This window comes from Emys orbicularis, chromosome 5 (assembly GCF_028017835.1).
Source record: "Emys orbicularis isolate rEmyOrb1 chromosome 5, rEmyOrb1.hap1, whole genome shotgun sequence".
Classification (NCBI taxonomy): Eukaryota; Metazoa; Chordata; order Testudines; family Emydidae; genus Emys; species Emys orbicularis.
Genome location: NC_088687.1, coordinates 144,668,885 through 144,690,309, shown reverse-complemented (window position 1 = coordinate 144,690,309; position 21,425 = coordinate 144,668,885). Strand labels below are relative to the sequence as shown.

Here is a 21,425-nt window from a genome sequence, read left to right as displayed (position 1 = left end):
GAAGGCATGGAGTAATAAGGCAGTTGCTTTTGCCAGTAGTGACTCTGTCTTAAGTTGACTTTTCAATGCTAGCCTAAGTAATCTCAGATGTTGTGTTTCAGTTGACTAATAAATGCTCCTGTTTTGAAAAGGCTGCCCCGTGTCACTGTAAATACTCACTGGTTGCTTTGCTCCTTGAAGATGCAGAAGCTTAAAGGCTTCTGAACTTCATGTAAGAGTGCACAGTGAGAATCGGGCTGTTGGAGGCCGAAGGTGCAGTTTTGGAGCCATGGGGCTGCATGGCTCACCCTTGTAAAAAGTTAAGCCCAGTGCCTGGTGAATACTAAGGGTGTTTCCGAAAGGGACTGAAGGAAGGCCAGGATACAACAAATCCTGTATAGATCTATGACACTCAGCTTAAGCAGTATCCCTCTCCCTGGTCTTATCCAGGTGAGCCTGGTGCTGAGGGCCTGGTGCCATTTGTCACCAAGATCCCTGAATGTGTCCAGGTTAACCTGTTCATTCCAGAGTTCCAGAACTGTCAATGCAGCACCAAGGTTTCTAGATTCCTCCAGGTCAACCTATATGTTGCCAAGGTCCCAGCACAACACTGATGCAGTGGGTTGCTCTATTCAGCACTGAGGTCCCGGCACCACTGATAGCTGAGATCCCTGGGTCTCTGGTGCCATCAGTTCAGTGTCACAGTTCTCAAGTCCCTCTGGGTTGATCTAGTTTGTCCTCAACATCCTGGCACTATTCCCAGATCCATCCAAGTCAACTGAGTTCACTGCCTGTGATCCAGCATCATGAACTCTGGTGAACCACTTGATGGAAGTGTTCCAGTGCCTATTACATATGGCATTAATGTTCCCACAACAATCTGGGTCATCTAAGGTTTTGACCCCGTTAGCTAGGGTACCACTAAGTCTAAAGGAGTCCAGCACCAATATAAAAGAGTGTTAGGTCTTCTGGTCCTTCTTGGTGCATGGGCCTATTGCTGAGAACTTGGCACAATAAACTGTGACTCTTGCTTCAAGTGGCTCGGGAACAGTATAAACAGCACTAAGGTGGACTTTAGTTGAAGCGTACTGTACCCAACTCTGTGGTCTATAGAATCCATATGAGCCAACATAGGTCAGTAGGAAGATTCAGCACCAATAACTTGGGTAAACCACTTGACAAAGCAGTTTGGTGCCCAATATAAACAATACTCAAATTCCCATATTTGCTCAGTATAACTGGATCTGATGTCAGCATGATTCGCTGTCTATGAAGTACCAGTTGCTAAAGGAGTCTTATCCCCTATATCAGTGTCACCAAGGTTTCCTGATTTGTCACAGATTCAGGAGAATCACATATTTTGATGCTTTAGGTCTAGCATAAGTGGCTTATAGGCCCCCAAACATATCTACATTGTTTGGTCAGAGAACCTGGCAGCATTGACTGTTGCCACCTATAAGAAAAATAAAATAGTTCCCTGATTGCCTAGGGACTGCTGTTGGTGCCCCTAAAAAAAATCTGGGCCTACTATCCTGGTCTCCTTTTAAATACTACTGAGGGATGCTGTCTTTTGATGGCTTACTCCCAGAGCCTGCAGGGATAATCAGATGAAGCTCTAAGATGTTTTTGTGGGAGTCCCTCCAGAGGAAATCAGTAGAGCTACAAAAGTTCTGACGAGTATCTGGAATCGCCTTAGTGAGCTCAGAAACCTTTCCCTGGATTCTCTAACCCTATTCTTGAGTGCTGAAACGTCCTTGGCACTGAAACCTTTGGAAACCCACCCTCAAGCCAGACTGACATGGCCCCGGAACATACTGACTCTAATATAGTGTACCACCAGTTGTTGGTTAAGACTTCTAAACCAAGGTTAATGCCAAAGCTCTGATTGCCTTAAGACATTTAGGGTCCAAACACTGGCATTTGTGCTCTATTTCTGAAGTTCACTCATAAAGAGCTTTCTAGAATCTGTACCACTAACATCTGCCAGTGCTGGATCACTGGTTCTTTCTGTGATATCCCCTGGGTCCCCAGGAACCACAGTAAATAAATACATTTTGGCAGCCATGCCTGGAGCCACTCTGCCTTAACACCAAAGTTCGCTGTTCTAATCAGATTGTGTTTTCTGGTGCTGTACCCTTACGCTTTAGTCCTGCAACCTATTCAGTGGCGATCATCATCAAATCATTAAAAAAGGGATAGAGAATATCAGGGTTGGCAGGGACCTCAGGAGGTCATCTAGTCCAACCCCCTGCTCAAAGCAGGATCAATCCCCATACAGATTTTTGCCCCAGATCCCTAAATGGTCCCCCTCAAGGATTGAACTCACAACCCTGGGTTTAGCAGGCCAATGTTCAAACCACTGAGCTATCCCTCCCCCCATGGAGGGATAAGATGGAGAATATCTTATTGCCCTTATATAAATCCATGGTACGCCCACATCTTGAATACTGCGTACAGATGTGGTTTCCTCATCTCAACAAAAATACACTGGCATTAGAAAAGGTTCACAGAAGGGCAACTAAAATGATTAGGGGTTTGGAACGGGTCCCATATGAGGAGAGATTAAAGAGGCTAGGACTTTTCAGCTTGGAAAAGAGGAGACTAAGGGGGGATATGATAGAGGTATATAAAATCATGAGTGGTCTGGAGAAAGTGAATAAGAAAAAGTTATTTACTTGTTCCCATAATATAAGAACTAGGGGCCACCAAACGAAATTAATGGGCAGCAGGTTTAAAACAAATAAAAGGAAGTATTTCTTCACACAATGCAGTGTCAACCTGTGGAACTCCTTGCCAGAGGAGGTTGTGAAGGCTAGGACTATAGCAGGGTTTAAAAAAGAACGAGATAAATTCATGGAGGTTAAGTCCATTAATGGCTATTAGCCAGGATGGGTAAGGAACAGTGTCCCTAGCCTCTGTTTGTCAGAGGGTGGAGATGGATGGCAGGAGAGAGATAATTCTCAGATAATTTTGAATTTAGCCTAACCTGAGAACTCAGGAAGCTACAATACCCAGTGAGAAAGCACTTAACTTCTAAAACTAGGATTACCACTGAAATTAAGAACTCCAATTGCTCAGAATTGTTGGTGTGGAGTGCTGTTCCTTGGCCCCAGCACAGGAAAATGAGATGGGGAGAGAATCCTGCTATCTATCTCAGACATCAGTGTGTCCATGTCTGTATACGGATTCTTTTGGTCAACAGGCAGGTTCCTTACTAGTGTAACTGGGTTTTACCTTTATTCAGCCTCCATAAGACTGATTGCAAAGGAATCATACTTTATTGATGCTACTTACTCCCAAGCTACTTGTGTCTCAGGTCATGCAAGATGCAGAAAGTGAAGATAACACATGCTCCTAAAGGAATTTCTTTCTCTCCTCCCTGACCATCTACAGTAATATTTGCATATGGTGACTGGAATGGTAGAACGGTTCATCTTGTTATCCAACCTTTTTAAGGTTCATATACTCTGTAGAAGGTGAAAGCTCCATGTTAGTGTTCTGGAGTTGAAAGCTATTTGTCTTGCCTGCAAGACATTCTCCCTTTGATCAAGACCAGAAACTCATCTGCCAAAAGCACAAATGTCATACATAGGTCTCAGGCTACTATTATATATTATTGGTCTGCTTCGAGTGATTGTGTATGTATCGATCCACCTCCGGTGTGTGCCTGCCCAAGGTACTTGAGCCAAATAATTTTAGTCAGCAGTACTTGTTGGGGAGCCATATGTCCCCTGAGTGTCCCCATGCCTCCAACAAGGGCATAAAGGGCTGGGCTGTCCTGACCCTTCTCAGTTCTACTCACCGCCTGTGGCTATAAGTTGGAGCTCCTTGTGAGCCTCAAGCTCACTTTTCCACCTAGCTTCTCATTACTCTTTTCATGTGTAAATAGTTGAGTGTTTAGGCTTAGAGTAAATGGATAGTGTTTGTTTCCTTTATCTGTTCCTGGGTGAGAAAGCTTTTCTTTGTTTGTGGAGGTGGTGCTCCAGTACCACATTACTATGGAGAAAAGAATTCTCTCTTTCACATGAGGCAGTTATGCGCTCATTGCTTCATTTGGATATGTAAGAGACAAGAGCAGCATTTGCAACTCTTCTACTAGGAGAAAGTCGAAATACCATGAGCCTCATCTGAGGGAGTACCTTGTGGAAAAATCTATGCATCCAATCTCAGATCCAGACCATTGTGGACCTGAGCAAGCTGATTACTCCTCCTACAGAACTGCTCCGGCTGCTCCTTCTTCCGCTTCTGAGGCTATGTCTACACTACCGCGGTAAATCGACTTACGTTACACAATTCCAGCTATGTGAATAACGTAGCTGGAGTCAATGTAGCTTAGGTCAATTTACTGCGGTGTCTACACTGCACTACACTTACCTTACACTTCTCGTTCCCGGTAGAATACCGGGGTCAACCACAGAGCGCTCTGTCGTCGACTTTGCGGGTCTTCATTAGACCCACTAAATCGACCTCCGGTGCATCGATTACCGGAACATTGATCTGGCGATAGCGTAGACATAGCCTTACTCTCAGAAAGGCAAAAAACCCCGAAGGCCCACAGAGAGAAGAGGCATCACTCTCCTTCCCTAAGGCCACCCTTCAAGGACATGAAAACTTCCCGCTGTCAAAGTAAAGACTGTGTCAGGACCCAAGAAGTGCGCCTCAGCCTCTCATGGGGATTCCGGCCGTTGTATTTCCACTGATGAGGCCTCTCATAAGCCTTCTGGTACTGAGATTAGAGGAAGAGCCCTGGAGTGCTGCTCTCTGGTACTTCCTATACAAATGCATTCAACTTGTGGTGTTGGCTATGGTGCCAACTTTGAGGCTGGCACTCACCATACCATCTACAACTGCGGTGCTGATGGCTCTGGCGCTGATAACCCCAGCGCCAGCATTTTCAACTTCAGCATGTACAGTGACAGTGGCATCCTGCTATCAGTACAGTCATACTGTTTTGCTTGTCAGTACTGGTCTATCCCCTCCTGCAACAGGTTGTGCTCTTGGCGCTGATCACCAGCGGCACCACCTGTGCTGTCCAGGCTACCTAGCATTGCGATGGAACCATGCCACCTCCACCAGAGACGACATTTTTAATTCCCCTTAATCTCAGGGCTGCAGGGAAGCTTCTCTATCCAGGTTTCAGATCTGAGTTCTCTTCTTGGGTCACTCCTGGATGACTCCTCAGCAGGACTGTCCTGTATTCCCTCAGATCCATGGCAAAAGACTTTTCTCCTTGGGGACCCAGGTTGGCCCCAGCACCCTTAGCTACCCCCCTAGCATTCCTCAAGCCACCAGATGGGTTTCAGATTCCCATTCCAAGCCCAGGTCTCCAACTCCACCACCATCCTGGAAGGCCCCTGTCCCACCTCCAGTGACGGAGCAGGCACCAGCCTGGATTCTTTGAATGAGGACCTGCAAGATATTCATTTCTCATCTTTCTCACCTGATAAAGTGGTAGTGCCCAAATCATCCTCTTCTGTTCCTCAGTGTGTATAAGACCTTGCAGGACCTCATGTGAAGTGGAAAGAGGCAAAATGGAAATGTTTCCAGCGCCTTTTATAGCTTCTGCCATGTGGAAGGAAACTCATTGTTTCAAACAAAGCCCTCAGCACAGCTAGTGGAAAATCACAGGTGACAAGATGGTGTTTGGAGTCACATGGGCAAGTAACATGTCCATGCATAATTTTGCTTAGTCACAGCAGCGGCTATTGCCTATACTTCTGATGGACCGTACACAGGAAAGTCCATTCAGTGTAGATGGGTGTCTTCCATTGTTAGCCAAGTGTTCTTTAGATGGGCCACTCAACTTGAATAGTCCCTCCAAGATGTGCTAAGTTCTGTCCATAGTGGACCCTTTTCTCTATGCTGCCTATAGCCAGTTTTTTTAATTTTATACACCTTGTGGGTGCTACCCAGGAGCAAACATTTTGAAATACATGTATAGCGCCAACAGTCATAACTTCAATATCAGAATGGTACATGGATATAAATAGCATAATCATATTCAGCAAATCATACCCTTTCTATTGACACCTTACTTGACAACTTTGTATAAGATTCGTTGCAATTATATAATAGTGGTAGCAACAATGATCTACATGGTCATATTTTAATCAGATGTCACAGAGGCCCACAGTGTTTTTCCATGCCCTAAGCAGGGTATTAATTTCTGTTTAAACCCCTTTTGATAGTTTTCAGTACACCATTTGGGTATAGCCATTTGAGAAAAATCTAGCCTCAATGAAATGTGTCCATCCCACATTTATCACCATATATTCCACTGTAGGGTGCGGAAATATCCCTGATGCAGGGCATTGCTTGGGTAGATACAGTCATTAGACTTACAGGGGGTGGGTCAGTTGTCAATTATCGTTAGGCTAATATATATTTGTCCGACACCTGGTAGCTTTTTAACGTTACATCAATATATGCCCACATCCTCTTTACGGATGTGATTACAGCATTGTAGATGCATCTCCTTGTGTGATATTCTCCCTACAAATTTCATACAGTTTGCCTTATGTTCTTCCCCTTTGGCACACTGACATCTCACTAGGCGTGGGTCATATGTTTTTCCTGCCAAATACCATAAAATTATTTGAAAGTCATTGGTACTTTTATGTTTCACTTCCTATGAGATAACTTTAGCCTCAAAATTGAGATTCCAACCTTGTATGCGCAGTTAAACTACATGTCCTGCCCACAGAACCCACAATGTTAGTTTGTGCTGATATTACCATGCTGGGCTGGGACAGGGCGCTATCTCCGATGCCTTCCTCCTGTCCTGGTCAGGCCAGTTTCTCCATGCCTTCCCCCCATTCCCACTGATAGGCAAGGTCCTGGAAAAGATAAAGACGGATAGGGCCCGGGTCCTACTGATTGCCCCAGCGTGGCCCAGGCAGCATTGGTACGAGACCCTCACAGGACTGGCCGTTGCCGTCCCGCCCGGATCTGCTCTCCCAGGACCAGGGCCGCCGCCTCCACCCTAACCTAGCGGCGCTCCACCTCACGGCGTGGCTGCTCAATGGTTAGGCTGGGAGGAGAGTACGTGCTCGGAAGGGGTTCAGCGCGTCCTCTTGGAAAGCAGGCAACCCTCCACGCGTCATGCCTACTTGGCAAAGTGGTCTCGGTTCTCCCGATGGGCGGATGAGTGGGACGTTTTCCCCGTGGCTGACCTGATCCAGCTCATTTTGGACTACCTCCTTCACCTTAGAGCCCAGGGCCTGGCGCCCTCGTCCGTCAAGGTGCATTTGGCAGCCATATCGGCCTTTTACCCGCTGGTGCAGGGCCACACGGTATTCTCCCATGCTATGACTGGCCGATTCCTTAAGGGATTGGATCGTCTCTTCCCATACGTCAGGCCCCCAGTGGGACCTGAACCTGGTGCTGGCCCGCCTCACGGGGCCCCGTTTGAGCCTCTAGCTACGTGCTCCTGGTCGCAGCTCTCATGGAAGGTAGCCTTCCTGGTGGCGATCATGTCAGCTAGGCGGGTCTCGGAACTCAGGGCCCTGACCTCCGAACCCCCTTACACAGTATTCCATAAGGATAAGGTCCAGCTCCGCCACATCCTTCGTTCCTCCCGAAGGTGGTCTTGGCCTACCACATGGATCAGGACATTTTCCTGTCGATCCTCTGCCCCAGGCCCCATGCGTCCAATGAGGAGCACCGCCTCCACACGCTGGATGTGCGACGGGCTCTGGCTTTCTACCTGGAATGGACAAAACCATTCAGAAAGTCCCCGCAGCTGTTCATCACCTCGGCCAAACGCATGAAGGGTCGGCCGATCTCCACTCAGCGGCTCCCCAACTGGATCACAGCATGCATCCATACCTGTTATGACCTGGCGGGAATCCCCCCACCATCAATTGTGAGGGCACACTCGACTAGGGCGCAGGCCTCGTCGGCTGCCTTTTTGGCCCATGTCCCCATCCAGGACATTTGTAGGGCTGCTACGTGGTCTTCAGTTCACACTTTCACCTCGCATTATGCGATCATCTCCCAAACCAGAGAGGACACCGGTTCAGTAGGGCTGTGCTCCGTCCTGAGAATTTGTGAACTCCTACCCACCTCCAACAGATATAGCTTGGAATCACCTATCGTGGAATACACATGAGCAATCACCCAAAGAAGAAAAGACCGTTACCTTTTCCGTAACTGGTGTTCTTCGAGATACGTTGCTCATGTGTATTCCACATCCCACCCTCCTTCCCCTCTGTCGGAGTTGTCTGGCAAGAAGGAACTGAGGGTGGGGGGAGCGTGCAGCGCCCCTTCTACCGCGCCAGACAGGCGCCACTCCAGGGGTCGCTGGGGCGCTCCCCTACGGGTATTGCTAGGGGGAAAACTTCCGACACTGGTGCACATGGCAAGCACGCACAGCTATTGTGGAATAGACATGAACAACACATCTCAAAGAACACCAGTTACGGAAAAGATAACTGTCTTTTCAGTCAAGTCCAAAAGCTTTGCTAAAGTCAAAGTCCAACTCCATGCTTTTGGGTCAGCTGCCTAGTCATCTGAGCAGCACTATCATCAAATCTGACAGTGTTTAAGGATCCTAATAACATCCGAAATAACAACTGCTTCTCTGCTATGGTAATACCCACTACTTGCAACAGTTGTGACATGTATGTATCCATACCAAAAGTTCTTTAAAGTTTCCAGACAGTGGGGCTCCCATGGATCTCACTAAAGTGGTTTGTTACCTGCCCAATCTTGAGCACCCCACCTACCGTGGGCTCAAGGCATAACCCGGTTAATTTAGGCACCCCTCCCTTTCCCGCTCGGGGCATAAATCACCCACTCTTACCTACTTAGCTGTACCTTAACCAATAATTTTAAACTAAAATACTACAAAACAGTATTTTTCATGAATCCTAGGCCACTACCTAAGACTTAATTTAAATGTTGACAAAAACAAATTAAAGAACAGACAGTGATAACCATAGGTAAACAAACAGAAGTATTACAAATTAAAGAACAGACAAAAGCAATTACAATAACTCCTCACGTAACGTTGTAGTTATGTTCCTGAAAAATGCGACTTTAAGTGAAATGATGTTAAGCGAATCCAATTTCCCCATAAGAATTAATGTAAATGAGGGGGTTAGGTTCCAGGGAAAAATTTTTCACCAAAAGACTATCTCTCTCTCTCTCTCTCTCTCTCTCACTCTCACACACACACACACACACACACACACACACACACACACACACACACACACACACACACACACACACAGTATAAGTTTTAAACAAACAATTTAATACTGGTACACAGTGATGATGATTGTGAAGCTTGGTTGAGGGGTGGAGGAGTCAGAGGGTGGAATATTTCCCAGGGAATGCCTTACTGCTAAATGATGAACTAGCAATTGGCTGAGCCCTCAAGGGTTAACTCTCACACTCTACAAGGCAGCAGGAATGGAGGGAGGGGAGACAGCATCACAGACAGAGACACACACGTGTGTGTGTGTGTGTGTGCGTGTGTGTGTGAGAGAGAGAGAGAGAGATGCGCATTTCACCTTTAAGTACACTGCCTTGTTAATTAAATCAGCTTGCTGAGACCGCAGCTGCTGCCAGCAAACTCCCTCCATCCTGAGCCCTGTCGTGTGTCCCCCCTGCTCTATGGAAGATGGGGAAAGCGGGGTGCAGGAACAGGGGGGAGGGGGACACCCTGACATTAGCCCCCCCTCTTCCTCCCCTCCCCCACGCACAGCAAGCAGGAGTCTCGGGGAGCAGCTCCAAGGCATCGGGCAGGAGCAGCACATGGCAGTGGGCGGAGGGACAGCTGAACTGCCAGCAATTAATAGCCTGCTGGGCAGCTGCTGCACAGGGAACTTAGGGGAGCTGGGAGCTGATAGGGGGGCTGCCTATGGTTCCAAGCCCCCACCAGCTAGCTGCTCTTCCTGCAAGCAGTGGACAAAGCAGGCGGCTGCCAAACGACGTTAGAAGGGAGCATTGCACAACTTTAAACGAGCATGTTCCCTAATTGATCAGCAACATAACAACGAAACAACATTAACTGGGACGACTTTAAGTGAGGAGTTACTGTAATATATTTTCAACCAAAATAGCTGATAAGTGGTTTTGCCAGAGAGTGTTATCTTGCAAAGTATTTTTTTACACGTCTTAAGATTTGTCTGTCTGTTTGGACACTGGTGGTGCTATTAGAGCAGAAATGTTTCTTAACAACCCAATATTATATTGTTTTGGTGCAGTTTAGAGATATGTGACTCCCTGTTTCTTAGCTCATGGCTTCTGCTGTCCTACTATAGCTGCTGCTGCTTACTGCAGAAAGGCCTTGTGTAACGATGTGATGACTCACCGGCACAGCGCCTCCTGCTGGTCGTCCTGGGAATTAGCTCTTCCAGCCCAGAGCGCCCTCTGCAGGCCGGTGTCTCGCCTGCACTAGCCCCCGTGTCCCTCCCGGACCCCGGTGCCCCTCTACATCAGGGTTCTGCCCCCAGCAGTAACCCACAATCTGGGTCTCCCCACCCAGGGGAACCCCCCATAACCCTCTATCCCCACCTTGCCTCAGTGGCTACTGCCAGTCACCATCTAGCCCCTGCTCACTGGGGCAGACTGCAGTCTGTAAACCACTCATCATCAGCAAGGGGGGGTTGGACCTGCTGCCTTTCCTAACCCTGGGCTGCACGTTTGCAACCCTAGTACCTGTTCGGCCTTTGGCAAGCCCTGCAGCCTGGGGGTTTTCCAGGCTGGAGCACCCCAGCTCCCTTGCCCTATTCCCCAGCACTGCTCTACTCAGGTATCTTGCTCAATTCCCAGGCAGCCAGGTCCTTCTCTCTCTACAGCTAGAGAGAGACTCTCTGAGCTCCTGGCTCACAGCCCTTTTATAGGGCCAGCTGTGGCTGTTTCCCCAATCAGCCTAGCCTTTTCTCTCAGCCCCGGCCCTCTCCAAGGGCTGGCTTTTAACCCCTTCTTAGCCGGAGCAGGGTAACCACCCCGCTACACCTTGGCTTACAGGTTATCTCATTAATTTTTAATTAATCAATTCTCGGTGTTAGATCGCTTACTCTAGGTTTTCTGGTCTGAGATTTTTTTTATCCACTTCCTGCGACCAAGTCACAGCTCCTGTTGTCTAATGTGCCCTGTTAACTGTTCCATTTCCTCCTCCATTTAATTTTCCAATCAAGTGAAAGTATTGTTTGTTACTTCTCCTTCCTGTGCATTTATTTCTCCCATTCTAATGGGCACTTGTCTAGGTTTTATTTTAGGTTTTGCTGGAACCTGGCTCTCATCAGATGATGGTGATTGCAGTGTGGCCCTTTAATTTGCCCCTGAGCCCCGAGGGCTCCCAGCCACCTCTGCAGCTGGGAGCCCCAGGGTGATTTAAAGGCCCTGGGGCTCCCAGCCACAGCCGGTGCCCCAGGGCCTTTAAATCTTGAGAGGCCCCGCCTCTTCCGGTTGAGGCCACGCCTCTTCCGGGTGAGGCCACGCCCCCGTTCAGGACTCCGGCCGTACCGATAAGTCCTGTAAGTTACTTTCACCCCTGCATGTAGAATTAATGAAAACAAACTGTTACACATAAAATAAAAGCATAACATTTTCTAGAGCCTAAGCTTAACTAAGAAACCATTTCCCTATCTCACAAAGGTTAGCTCACCCAGAGTTTTTCTCCCAGTGTCAAACAGCCAGACTGGCTCTGATCCTTCATGCATAAGACAAGCACCCTGGCAGCTTGTCCCGTGAGTGGATACCTGGGCCTACCGCTGCATCCTTAGATGTAATTCCAGTGTCTGCCCTTGTAAATAGGGTAAGCCCCTGCTTCTTGTTTTTTCCTGTCTAGAATCTCCCCTGAAGACTTTGCAATCACTTAATTAGCATTTTGCACAGAATTGTAAATAGGCATTCAGGGTGACAGACACAATACTCAATCTAAGTATGGCGAGATAAGTGTCTCCTGCGTGAAGGAAACCCTTTTATTACTTTCTGGTGACCAGCCCTAACTCAGACCTTAAGAGCATAATTTTGAGTCTAGATACAGACATTTTACAATGATGATCAGTGTGACACAGGCGTTTAGTAGAGTGGTTTAGTAGAGTTTAGTAGAGTGGTTCAGGACTATTTAGAAAAGCTGGACGAGCACAAGTCCATGGGGCCAGATCTAATGCATCCGAGGGTGCTTAAAGGAGTTGGCGGATGTGACTGCAGAGCCATTGGCCATTATCTTTGAAAACTCATGGCAATCGGGGGAGGTCCCGGATGATTGGAAAAAGGCTAATGTAGTGCCCATCTTTTAAAAAGGGAAGGAGGAGGATCCAGCGAACTACAGGCCAGTCAGCCTCACCTCAGTCCCTGAAAAAAATCATGGAGCAGGTCCTCAAGGAATCAATTCTGAAGCACTTAGAGGAGAGGAAAGTGATCAGGAACAGTCAGCATGGATTCACCAAGGGCAAGTCATGCCTGACTAACCTAATTGCCTTCTATGAGGAGATAACTGACTCTGTGGATGAGGGGAAAGCAGTGGACCTGTTATTCCTTGACTTTAGCAAAGCTTTTGATACGGTCTCCCAGAGTATTCTTGCCAGGAAGTTAAAGTAGTATGGGCTGGATGAATGGACTATAAGGTGGATAGAAAGCTGGCTAGATCATCGGGCTCAGCGGGTAGTGATCAATGGCTCGATGTCTAGTTGGCAGCCGGTATCAAGTGCAGTACCCCAAGGGTCAGTCCTGGGGCCGGTTTTGTTCAATATCTTCATTAATGATCTGGAGGATGGTGTGGACTGCACCCTCAGCAAGTTTGCAGATGACACTAAACTGGGAGGAGTGGTAGATACGCTGGAGGGTAGGGATAGGATACAGCGGGACCTAGACAAATTAGAGGATTGGGCCAAAAGAAATCTGATGAGGTTCAACAAGGACAAGTGCAGAGTCCTGCACTTAGGACGGAAGAATCCCATGTACTGCTACAGACTAGGGACCGAATGGCTAGGCAGCAGTTCTGCAGAAAAGGACCTAGGGGTTACAGTGGACGAGAAGCTGGATATGAGTCGACAGTGTGCCCTTGTTGCCAAGAAGGCTAACGGCATTTTGGGCTGTATAAGTAGGGGCATTGCCAGCAGATTGAGGGACGTGATCATTCCCCTCTATTTGACATTGGTGAGGCCTCATCTGGAGTACTGTGTCCAGTTTTGGGCCCCACACTACAAAAAGGATATGGAAAAATTGGAACGAGTCCAGCGGAGGGCAACAAAAATGATTAGGGGGCTGGAACACATGACTTTTGAGGAGAGGCTGAGGGAACTGGGATTGTTTAGTCTGCAGAAGAGAAGAATGAGGGGGGATTTGATAGCTGCTTTCAACTACCTGAAAGGGGGTTCCAAAGAGGATGGATCTAGACTGTTCTCAGTGGTATCAGATGACAGAACAAGGAGTAATGGTCTCAAGTTGCAGTGGGGGAGGTTTAGGTTGGATATTAGGAAAAACTTTTTCACTAGGAGGGTGGTGAAGCACTGGAATGGGTTACCTAGGGAGGTGGTGGAATCTCCTTCCTTAGACGTTTTTAAGGTCAGGCTTGACAAAGCCCTGGTTGGGATGATTTAGTTGGGGATTGGTCCTGCTTTGAGCAGGGGGTTGGACTAGATGACCTCGTGAGGTCCTTTCCAACCCTGATATTCTATGATTCTATGACCTGACCTGACCAAACTAGTCTGCAAATACCAGACCATCCCTGTAACACTTATGCCCCCACTTGTGCCCTCTGCCTGTTGACACCAAGCAGTCCCTAGGTCACAACCACCACTGCCCCAAACTTCTTCAGTCTCACTCCCAGAGCCCTTTAGTCACTACTGATCTGTTCAGGGTCAGTCCTGGCAGCAGCATCAGTTCCCGTGGGGATGAGCAGCACAGGGAAATGATCAGAGTCATCTGCTCAAGGCAGCCTGTGCACCTCCCAGGACATCAGGTCAGATCAGCTCAAGAGATGGATGCCTCCATCCCCTCTCAGAACTCCCTTAGGTTGCTAGAAATCCTGCAGGTGGCTGTAACAGTGCCTAGAGACAAGGCATTATAGGACCTGGCTGAACTTCTTTGGCAGACACCTGCTTCCCTGACACCTACTTCTCAGAGGATGGATCACAAACACCATGTGCTCTCAGGGATTCCAACAGAATTTTTGCTCACCCTGTGCTGTGTTCCCTGGTTCTGGCTTGGCAAGGAGAAATCAGGCTGGGAGCAGTTCAAAGCCACACTAAAATATAAAGAGCCAGAAAGACTAGGCTTGTTGGGTAGGGAGGCATACTCAGCGACTAGCCTATAAAGGCAAAAAGCAAACTACTAAGCATTTTTATCTAAGAACAACTGTACTAATTGTGACGCCTCAAAGAAACATCACCAATTTCTGAGTCGAATCCCTGCAGCATCTGTCTTCGTGGCCTTTCAAAGCAGCTGACTTGACTGCTTTGAGAGCTGAGTATCCATCTACCAGGATCTTCCCAACCCATCCCTTTCTTTGGGGACCCCCTCCCCAGTTCCTATGTGTCTGCAACTCCATAACTAGTGATCATGGGGTTTTAGACACTCGGAATGGGGATGCATCATCCAATTTCAGTCTTTGTCCTACCCCATCCCTGTTCAGGTACCCCTCTCATGAGATCATACTGCTGCAGGAGGTGCAGTCTCTTTTAGCTCTTGGAGCTATAGAGGAGGCCCCTTTACAGCACAGGAGAAAGGGAGGGATTCTACTTTCAGTATGTCCTCATACTCCCAAAAAAGAGGGGGACTGAGGCCTATCCTGGACTTAAGAAAGTTAAACAACTTTATCAGAAAGATAACGTTCAGTATGATATTCCTTGTCTCTATTAACCTATTCCCAGATCTCAACAACTGGTAAGCTGACATGAAGGATGCCTATTTCCATGGTTCAATTCACCTGGGCCACAGGAAATACTTAAGATTTGTAGTAGGAGACCACAACTCCATTTTGGCCTTTCATCAGACCCAAGGACATTTACAGAATGTATGGCGGTGGTCATAGCTCAACTCAGCCTTCAGCTGTTTCTGTATCTGTATGATTGATTCATAGATTCCATGGCCAGAAGGTCTCAGCCTGGGCTCAGCTATCACCTCTTGCCCTTGGGTCCCCCCAGAACCCCCACTCACTGTTTCCTGCAGGACTTGACCTCACTCCCATGGTGCTTTCAGAGTATAATTACCTCCAGTCCCTGGTGCAGGTCCTCAGGTCCAGCTACAGGGCACTGATGGAGAGCAGATGTCCAGAGTCCCTCCCAGGACTGCAGTGTCTGACTGCCCTAAACTGGGGGGGAAAGGAAGTCTGGTCACTGCCTCGGGCTGGGCTCCCCTGGCTACTGGAAGTCTCTAGCAGCCTCGACTCTCAGGCAAACTTCCCCCCTGCTCTGTGACAAGCTTCACCTTCTCCAGGTAGAGCATGCTCTGCAAGTGCACCTCATTGGCTTTGCCCAAGTGCAGTGATGCTCATTAGGCCTGCTGTCTCTGGAATGGGGCATGTCCCATCATAGAAGGTACCATTGGGATCATCTAGTCTGACCTCCTGTATAACACAGGCCAGAGACCTGCCCCAAAATAATTCCTAGATTTGGCTGGTTTCAGGTTGATCCAGCCAACGGGTAGCAGACAAGGGAATGAACAGAACAAGTAATCATCAAGTGATCCATCCCCTGTCGCTCATTCCCAGCTTCTGGCAAACAGAGGCTAGGGACACCATTCCTGCCCAACTTGACTAATAACCATTGATGGACCTATCCTCCATGAATTTATCTAGTTCTTTTTTGAACCCTGTTATGGTCTTGGCCTTCACAACAGCCTCTGGCAAGGAGTTCCACAGGTTGACACTGCATTGTGTGAAGAAATACTTCCTTTTATTTGTTTTAAACCTGATGCCTATTAATTTCATTGGGTGACCCCTAGTTCTTGTATTATGAGAAGTAGTAAACAACATTTCCTTATCTACTTTCTCTACACCAGTCATGATTTTATAGACCTCAATCATATCTCCCCTTAGCCATCTCTTTTCCAAGCTGAAAAGTCCCAATCTTATTAATCTCTCCTCATATGGAAGCCATTCCATACCCCTAAGCATTTTTGTTGCCCTTTTCTGAACCTTTTCCACTTCCAATATATATTTTTTGAGATGGGGCGACCACATCTGCACTCAGTATTCAAGATGTGGGCGTACCATGGATTTATATAGAGGCAACATATTTTCTGTCCTATTATCTATCCCTTGCTTAATTATTCTCAGCATTCTGTTCACTTTTTTGACTGCCGCTGCACATTGAGTGGATGTTTTCAGAGAACTATCCACAATGACTCAAAGATCTTCCTTGAGTGATCACAGCTAATTTAAACCCCATCATTTTGTATGTCTAGTTGGGATTATGCTTTCCAGTGTGCATTACTTTGCATTTATCAACATTAAATTTCATCTGCCATTTGGTTGCCCAATCACCCAGTTTTGAGAGATCCTTTTGTAGCTCTTCACAGTCTGCCTGGGTCTTAACTATTGTGGCAGAGCTCCAACCTTGTCCCCGTGGGCCCTTCGCTTCCCGGCGGTTTATGCTAGCCTAAGAGGCTCACTGCGACCCTCCACGTAGCCCTTCTCTCTCTAGGGCCAGAGCTCAGTCAGCAGCGGGAGTTTCTGCTGTCCCCTCAGCCACGCAAAGGGTATGGGGAGAGAGCCCAACATTTATAGACTGAGACAAACAACTGGGGTAAACAACTTACATTACCACCTTACATGTTTCTTGTCATCTGTTTGTTACCTCCCCTTGTACCTTGCTTCTGATGTTTCAGACAAAACATCCCTATTCATCACTTCTGTCAAACCATCTTATCTTGTGGTAGGTTGGGGTGTAATTGTGCTAGCCTTTTGGAATGGGTTTACATAAATATTAAGTGTGTTTTAGCAATGCTAGCAGCACTGTCGCCAAGTTCATCTACCTGTCAGTGAACTTATAGGTATGTGCTGTAATACGTGGCCTGACTTTGGTTCACAGCTGGTTCAGGCCTCATGTCTTGCACCAGGCCCAATGCTGTAGGCTCTCTGTATTACAGGACAGTCAGTCTGTAAAATGTTTTGAGATCCTTAGCTCCTGCACAAAATCCCTAGAAAACAGCACTTCTGGGTCCTCCTAGCAACTGACCTCAGCCCAGGGAGGGACAGTCCCCAGGCAGGGGTTAAGCTCTGATCCTATGGTAGCTGGGTAATCTCTGTTCATTGCAGATACTGGAAATTTTAATTTCTGTCCCTGGATTTCCTGCCATTTGGGCCCCTCTCTAAGACCCCCTGTGTAACTGTTTGCTGCTCAGAAATGAAGGCTTATCCCCTAGTCTAGGATCCCCCCTCCCAATGTGCTTCCCCCTTCCTCACCTGCTGCAGAGCCAGACTCGCCTCCCCTACACACGGGAACCTGGGCTGGGTGGGTCATTTCCTGATGAGGCTGCAGCAGCCACTGAACTTCATCATGATCTCTGCTTTTCTGCCTCATCTCAGGTTACTCCAGGACCTCACTTCTCTAAGCATCTTAACACTGTGTCCACAGGGAACAGAAGGTACGTGGCCTGAGGGCAGCTCAGTGCTGGAAGCACATCCAGCACTGAGAAGTTTGGGAGTTAGGGCCTGGGTGGGTGTGGGTATGGCTCTGAGGGGTTCCTGAGCAGCGTGGCTGTGGCTCGGAGATCAGTGTTCCCATATCTGAAGGGGGAAGCACATCTCTTAGCCACACCTGGCTTTGCGCAGACTAACTGGGGAGGGGTTGTGCATGGGGGGCTCTGCTGTGGAGGGGGCAGGACCAGTGGCAGCTGGGAAGAAGGGCCATGTCAGGACGCCAGCCTGTACTGAGCCCTGATTGACCACCTCTCCATTGGTTTGGGGTCATGCACCTTCCCCGAGCCTGGGCCACTGGAGGCAGGTTGTGTGGCAGTGCTGCAGATGCTGGCGGTAGGGAGAAAGGGGCATGGAGACCAGAGTGGCTCTGGACTGAGTTGGGGGCATAGAGTGACTCGGGTTTGGGAGGGTGCTTCTTTCAGTACAATAGCAGGGGGCCTGTGAAAGACTAAGAGGATGGGAGGAGGGCTTATTCTGAAGAGGGGAAGAAGGAAGAAACTCCACCAAAGAGGGGATCCTAGAATTGTGCTTCCCCTGAGGAACCCAGGCTATGGGTTCACCTCCCCAGTGTCCCTGTGCCATATGCTTCGTACCCTCTTCTTTTGTCTCTAAGGGATACGGCTGCCCCCTTGTTATTTCCATGGGACTGAGCTGGGGGATGCTCCTTTCCTGCTGCCCATGCCTGTGGAGAATCAGTAGCACATACGGCAGGAGCCCTGTCTCATGGTCGGCTCCTGCCCCAATGCAGTGTTTCTCTCCCACTTGTAGATGTGCCTGTTACAGTCGAGGTGCCAGTGTCCCTGGCTGCCCGGGTTGTGCTCCCCTGTACTCCACCATCAGCCTGGGCAACCTGCATGTGGCAGAGACCTTCCCAAGATGCCACTGTGTATGCCTTGCGCAGCGATGGGCTGGAGTTCACAGTGACAGAGGAGACCCTTGGTGATTACACCTGCCAGTGCATGGAAGGTGGAGCAGGGGGTGTGGTCGCCTCCTACAGCCTGGTGAGGAGCAGCAGCTCTGCTAACACCTGGAAGACAACTGAGCGGAACTACAGTGTCCTGGTGGGACTCCTCTTGTTTTTCCTAGGCTTTGCTGCTGGCTCTGGCTGCTTCTTCATCTACGACAGGAAGCGACGGGAGCGACTCCAGAGGGAGCTGCTCAGCCGTGAGAGAAATGGACTGGATTTGATGCAGTCGAATACGACTAGCTGCAGCCATGAGCCACACACGCCCAGCTCCCCGGAAGACGAGCGCCACCCACTGGCTACCACTAAGAAGAATGGCAGCCTCAATGGTTTCCCCCACCTCTACATCAATGAGCTGGACAAAGACCAAGCCCGGATCTACCTGACGGGGGTTCCACTGGCCAAGTGCGATGAAACCTCCATTTAGTAGCTCCCGAAGGAAGCACATCCATCACCAACACCCATGGCAATGCCTGCCCCTAGTGGGGCACAGCCATCACTGACAGCCCTGGCCGTGTCTGCCCCCTAGGGGGAGGAAGAGCACAGCCATCGTTGACATGCGTGGCAGTGGCTTCCCCAATAGGCGAAGAGGGGAACAGACACTTCATGTCATTGCCAGAGTTTCCATTCTCAGAATCCATCTGACTGATGCGGCCCTCTAGGCCTGGAGTTGGTGTGATGCTCCATTGTGGTCAGTGAGCAGAGCTGGTGTGTCTGAGAGTGGGACTCGCCCAGCTTTATTTCTACTAAAATCTTCATGCAGCCTCCGGGCTCTGGCCAAAGAATTCCATGCTGAGTGGCTTTGAGTCCTCGTGCCCCAGGGCCCCCAACCTCTATGAAGCTGCTTGGAACAGGCCATCGGAGTCTTTGTGTTACTAGCCTGGTGGTGTTACTTGGCAAACATGCTCCAGGGCCGGGTCTCTGGGCTCTGCATCCTGTAGATATTCCCTGGAAGTGATGATTGTATTGGCTAAAATTAGCCTTGATTGTGACTGTAACCCGAGCTACCTGGAACAATATTCCTCTCCTCCCTCATCCCTGTCTGCTGCTCAGCTGTGGGGGGTGGTGGTTGAGACCCACTACTGGCTTCTTCAAGAGCAGGAAGCACGCACAGCCAGCACTTACCGAAGCCTTCTGTGTTTATGTGGAGTCTTCTCTGCCTTCAGAGTCTGGTACACAAGAGACAGTAAATGCCCCTGGAGACCTCTTGGCCAGTGTTGACAAGTGACTGCCTTGGTGCTTTCTGTTAACCAGCACCATCTTCGTGAATGTGGTGTGACTCAGACCAGGTGCAGAGTCTCCTTGAGATCATGTGCCCCTCTGAGAACAGGAGTTGTCCTCCAGGTGCAGAAGTCTGTAACACCCTTCAGAAAGAATGGTGGCTGACTCTATAATGCCAAATTCTGCAGCTGCCCTGACTGCACATGCCTTCAGTCCGCAGCCATGTGGATCCTTGTGTGTCTGGGCTGGAGAGGGCCCAGCACAGTTTTGCCAAGTGTGTTATGGTAGATGTGAATGATCAGAGCCAATGACATAGTGGTGCTGTGGAATATCATAGCTATGCATGTTGAGACAGGAGAGACTAGGACATTGCAGAGAGTAAGTTGAAGCCTTCTCCCAGAGCTGCTTTTCCTCCAAGCAGTGAGGTCAGGTGGAGTTGCTTGTTGCTGAGGTATTCATGCTGTAAAGCACTGAACCTGAGGGCATCTCCTTCTGTTAGAAATGTCACAGCCACGTTGGACTTTGTCTCTAGCAAAAGTGTGACAAACACACACCCATATCACTGCCATGAGCCTCTCCTTGCAACTGACTAGCTGCACACATTGGACTGGGGACACGTCTCCCGCTCCTGTGCATGTCCACTTCCCGCTTGTCCCACTCCAACCTCCCTTAGTAGGTTCAATGAGACCCTCCCAACCTTCCATTGTTCTCTGGCTTCCCCAATAGGCCCACTGGCCACGTCTGGCTTCCTCGCAGGCTGGTTCAGCATCTCCAGTCACTGGAGCTTTCCCAGCTTGTCTTGCAATCTCAGTGAGAACTCCTTTCTTAGCTTCCCATGGGCCCCTGCTGTGGCTGGGGGGTGGGGTGGGGATGGGACTGAATGTGAAATTAATGTCACCTGCTGGTTTTGCTGTTTTGTGTTTTCTGTTTTTAATCAAACTTTTTTATTTTGTGATTTATTAAAAATTATTGTCAAAAAGAATCATTGTCTGGGTGTTGGTGGGAGGCGGGTGAAGGGGCTTGGCAGACACAAACTCTTTGGGGCTCTGTTATTAGTGATTTTTGGTTATGTGCACAGGCTGCTGGCACAGTACCATGCTCCCTATCAACATAAGAATAGCCGTACTGGGTCAGACCAATGGTCCATCTAACCCAATATCCTGTCTTCCCAGAGTAGCCAATGCCAGGTGCTTCAGACCAGGGGTTCTCAACCTTTTTCTTTCAGAGGCCCACCCAACATGATATAAAAACTCCACTGCCCGCTTTTGCCACATCTGGTTTTCTGCATATAAAAGCCAGGGCCAGCGTTAGGGGGTAGCAAGCAGGGCAATTGTCTTGGACCCCACACCACTTGGCCCCCAGGAAGTTGCTCAGGCTTTGGCTTCAGCCCCAGGTGGTGGGGCTCAGGGCCCTGGGCTTCAGCCCCATGCAGTGGGGCTTTGGCTTTCTGCCCTGGGCCTCAGCAAGTCTAATGCTGGCCCCACTTGGCGGACCCCCTGAAACGTGCTCGCAACCCCCCAGGGGGCCCTGGACTCCTGGTTGAGAACCACTGCTTCAGAGGCTATGAACAGAACAGGTAATCATCAAGTGATCCATCTCCTATCGCCTATTCCCAGCTTCTGGCAAATGGGCTAGGGACACTTCAGAGCATGGTTTTGC

General features: G+C 48.9%; 1 protein-coding gene across 1 annotated transcript in view; it reads left to right on the top strand.

Annotated features, from left to right (window-relative positions):
• SEMA4F (ssemaphorin 4F) overlaps positions 1-18,972 on the top strand; it is a 171,476-nt gene extending 152,504 nt beyond the window's left edge. The window contains exons 13-14 of the mRNA XM_065405477.1: positions 17,468-17,526; positions 18,350-18,972. Of these exons, the coding sequence (XP_065261549.1) occupies positions 17,468-17,526; positions 18,350-18,972 (682 nt within the window). The remainder of the gene's footprint in view (positions 1-17,467; positions 17,527-18,349) is intronic.
• The last annotated feature ends 2,453 nt before the right edge of the window (positions 18,973-21,425 follow it).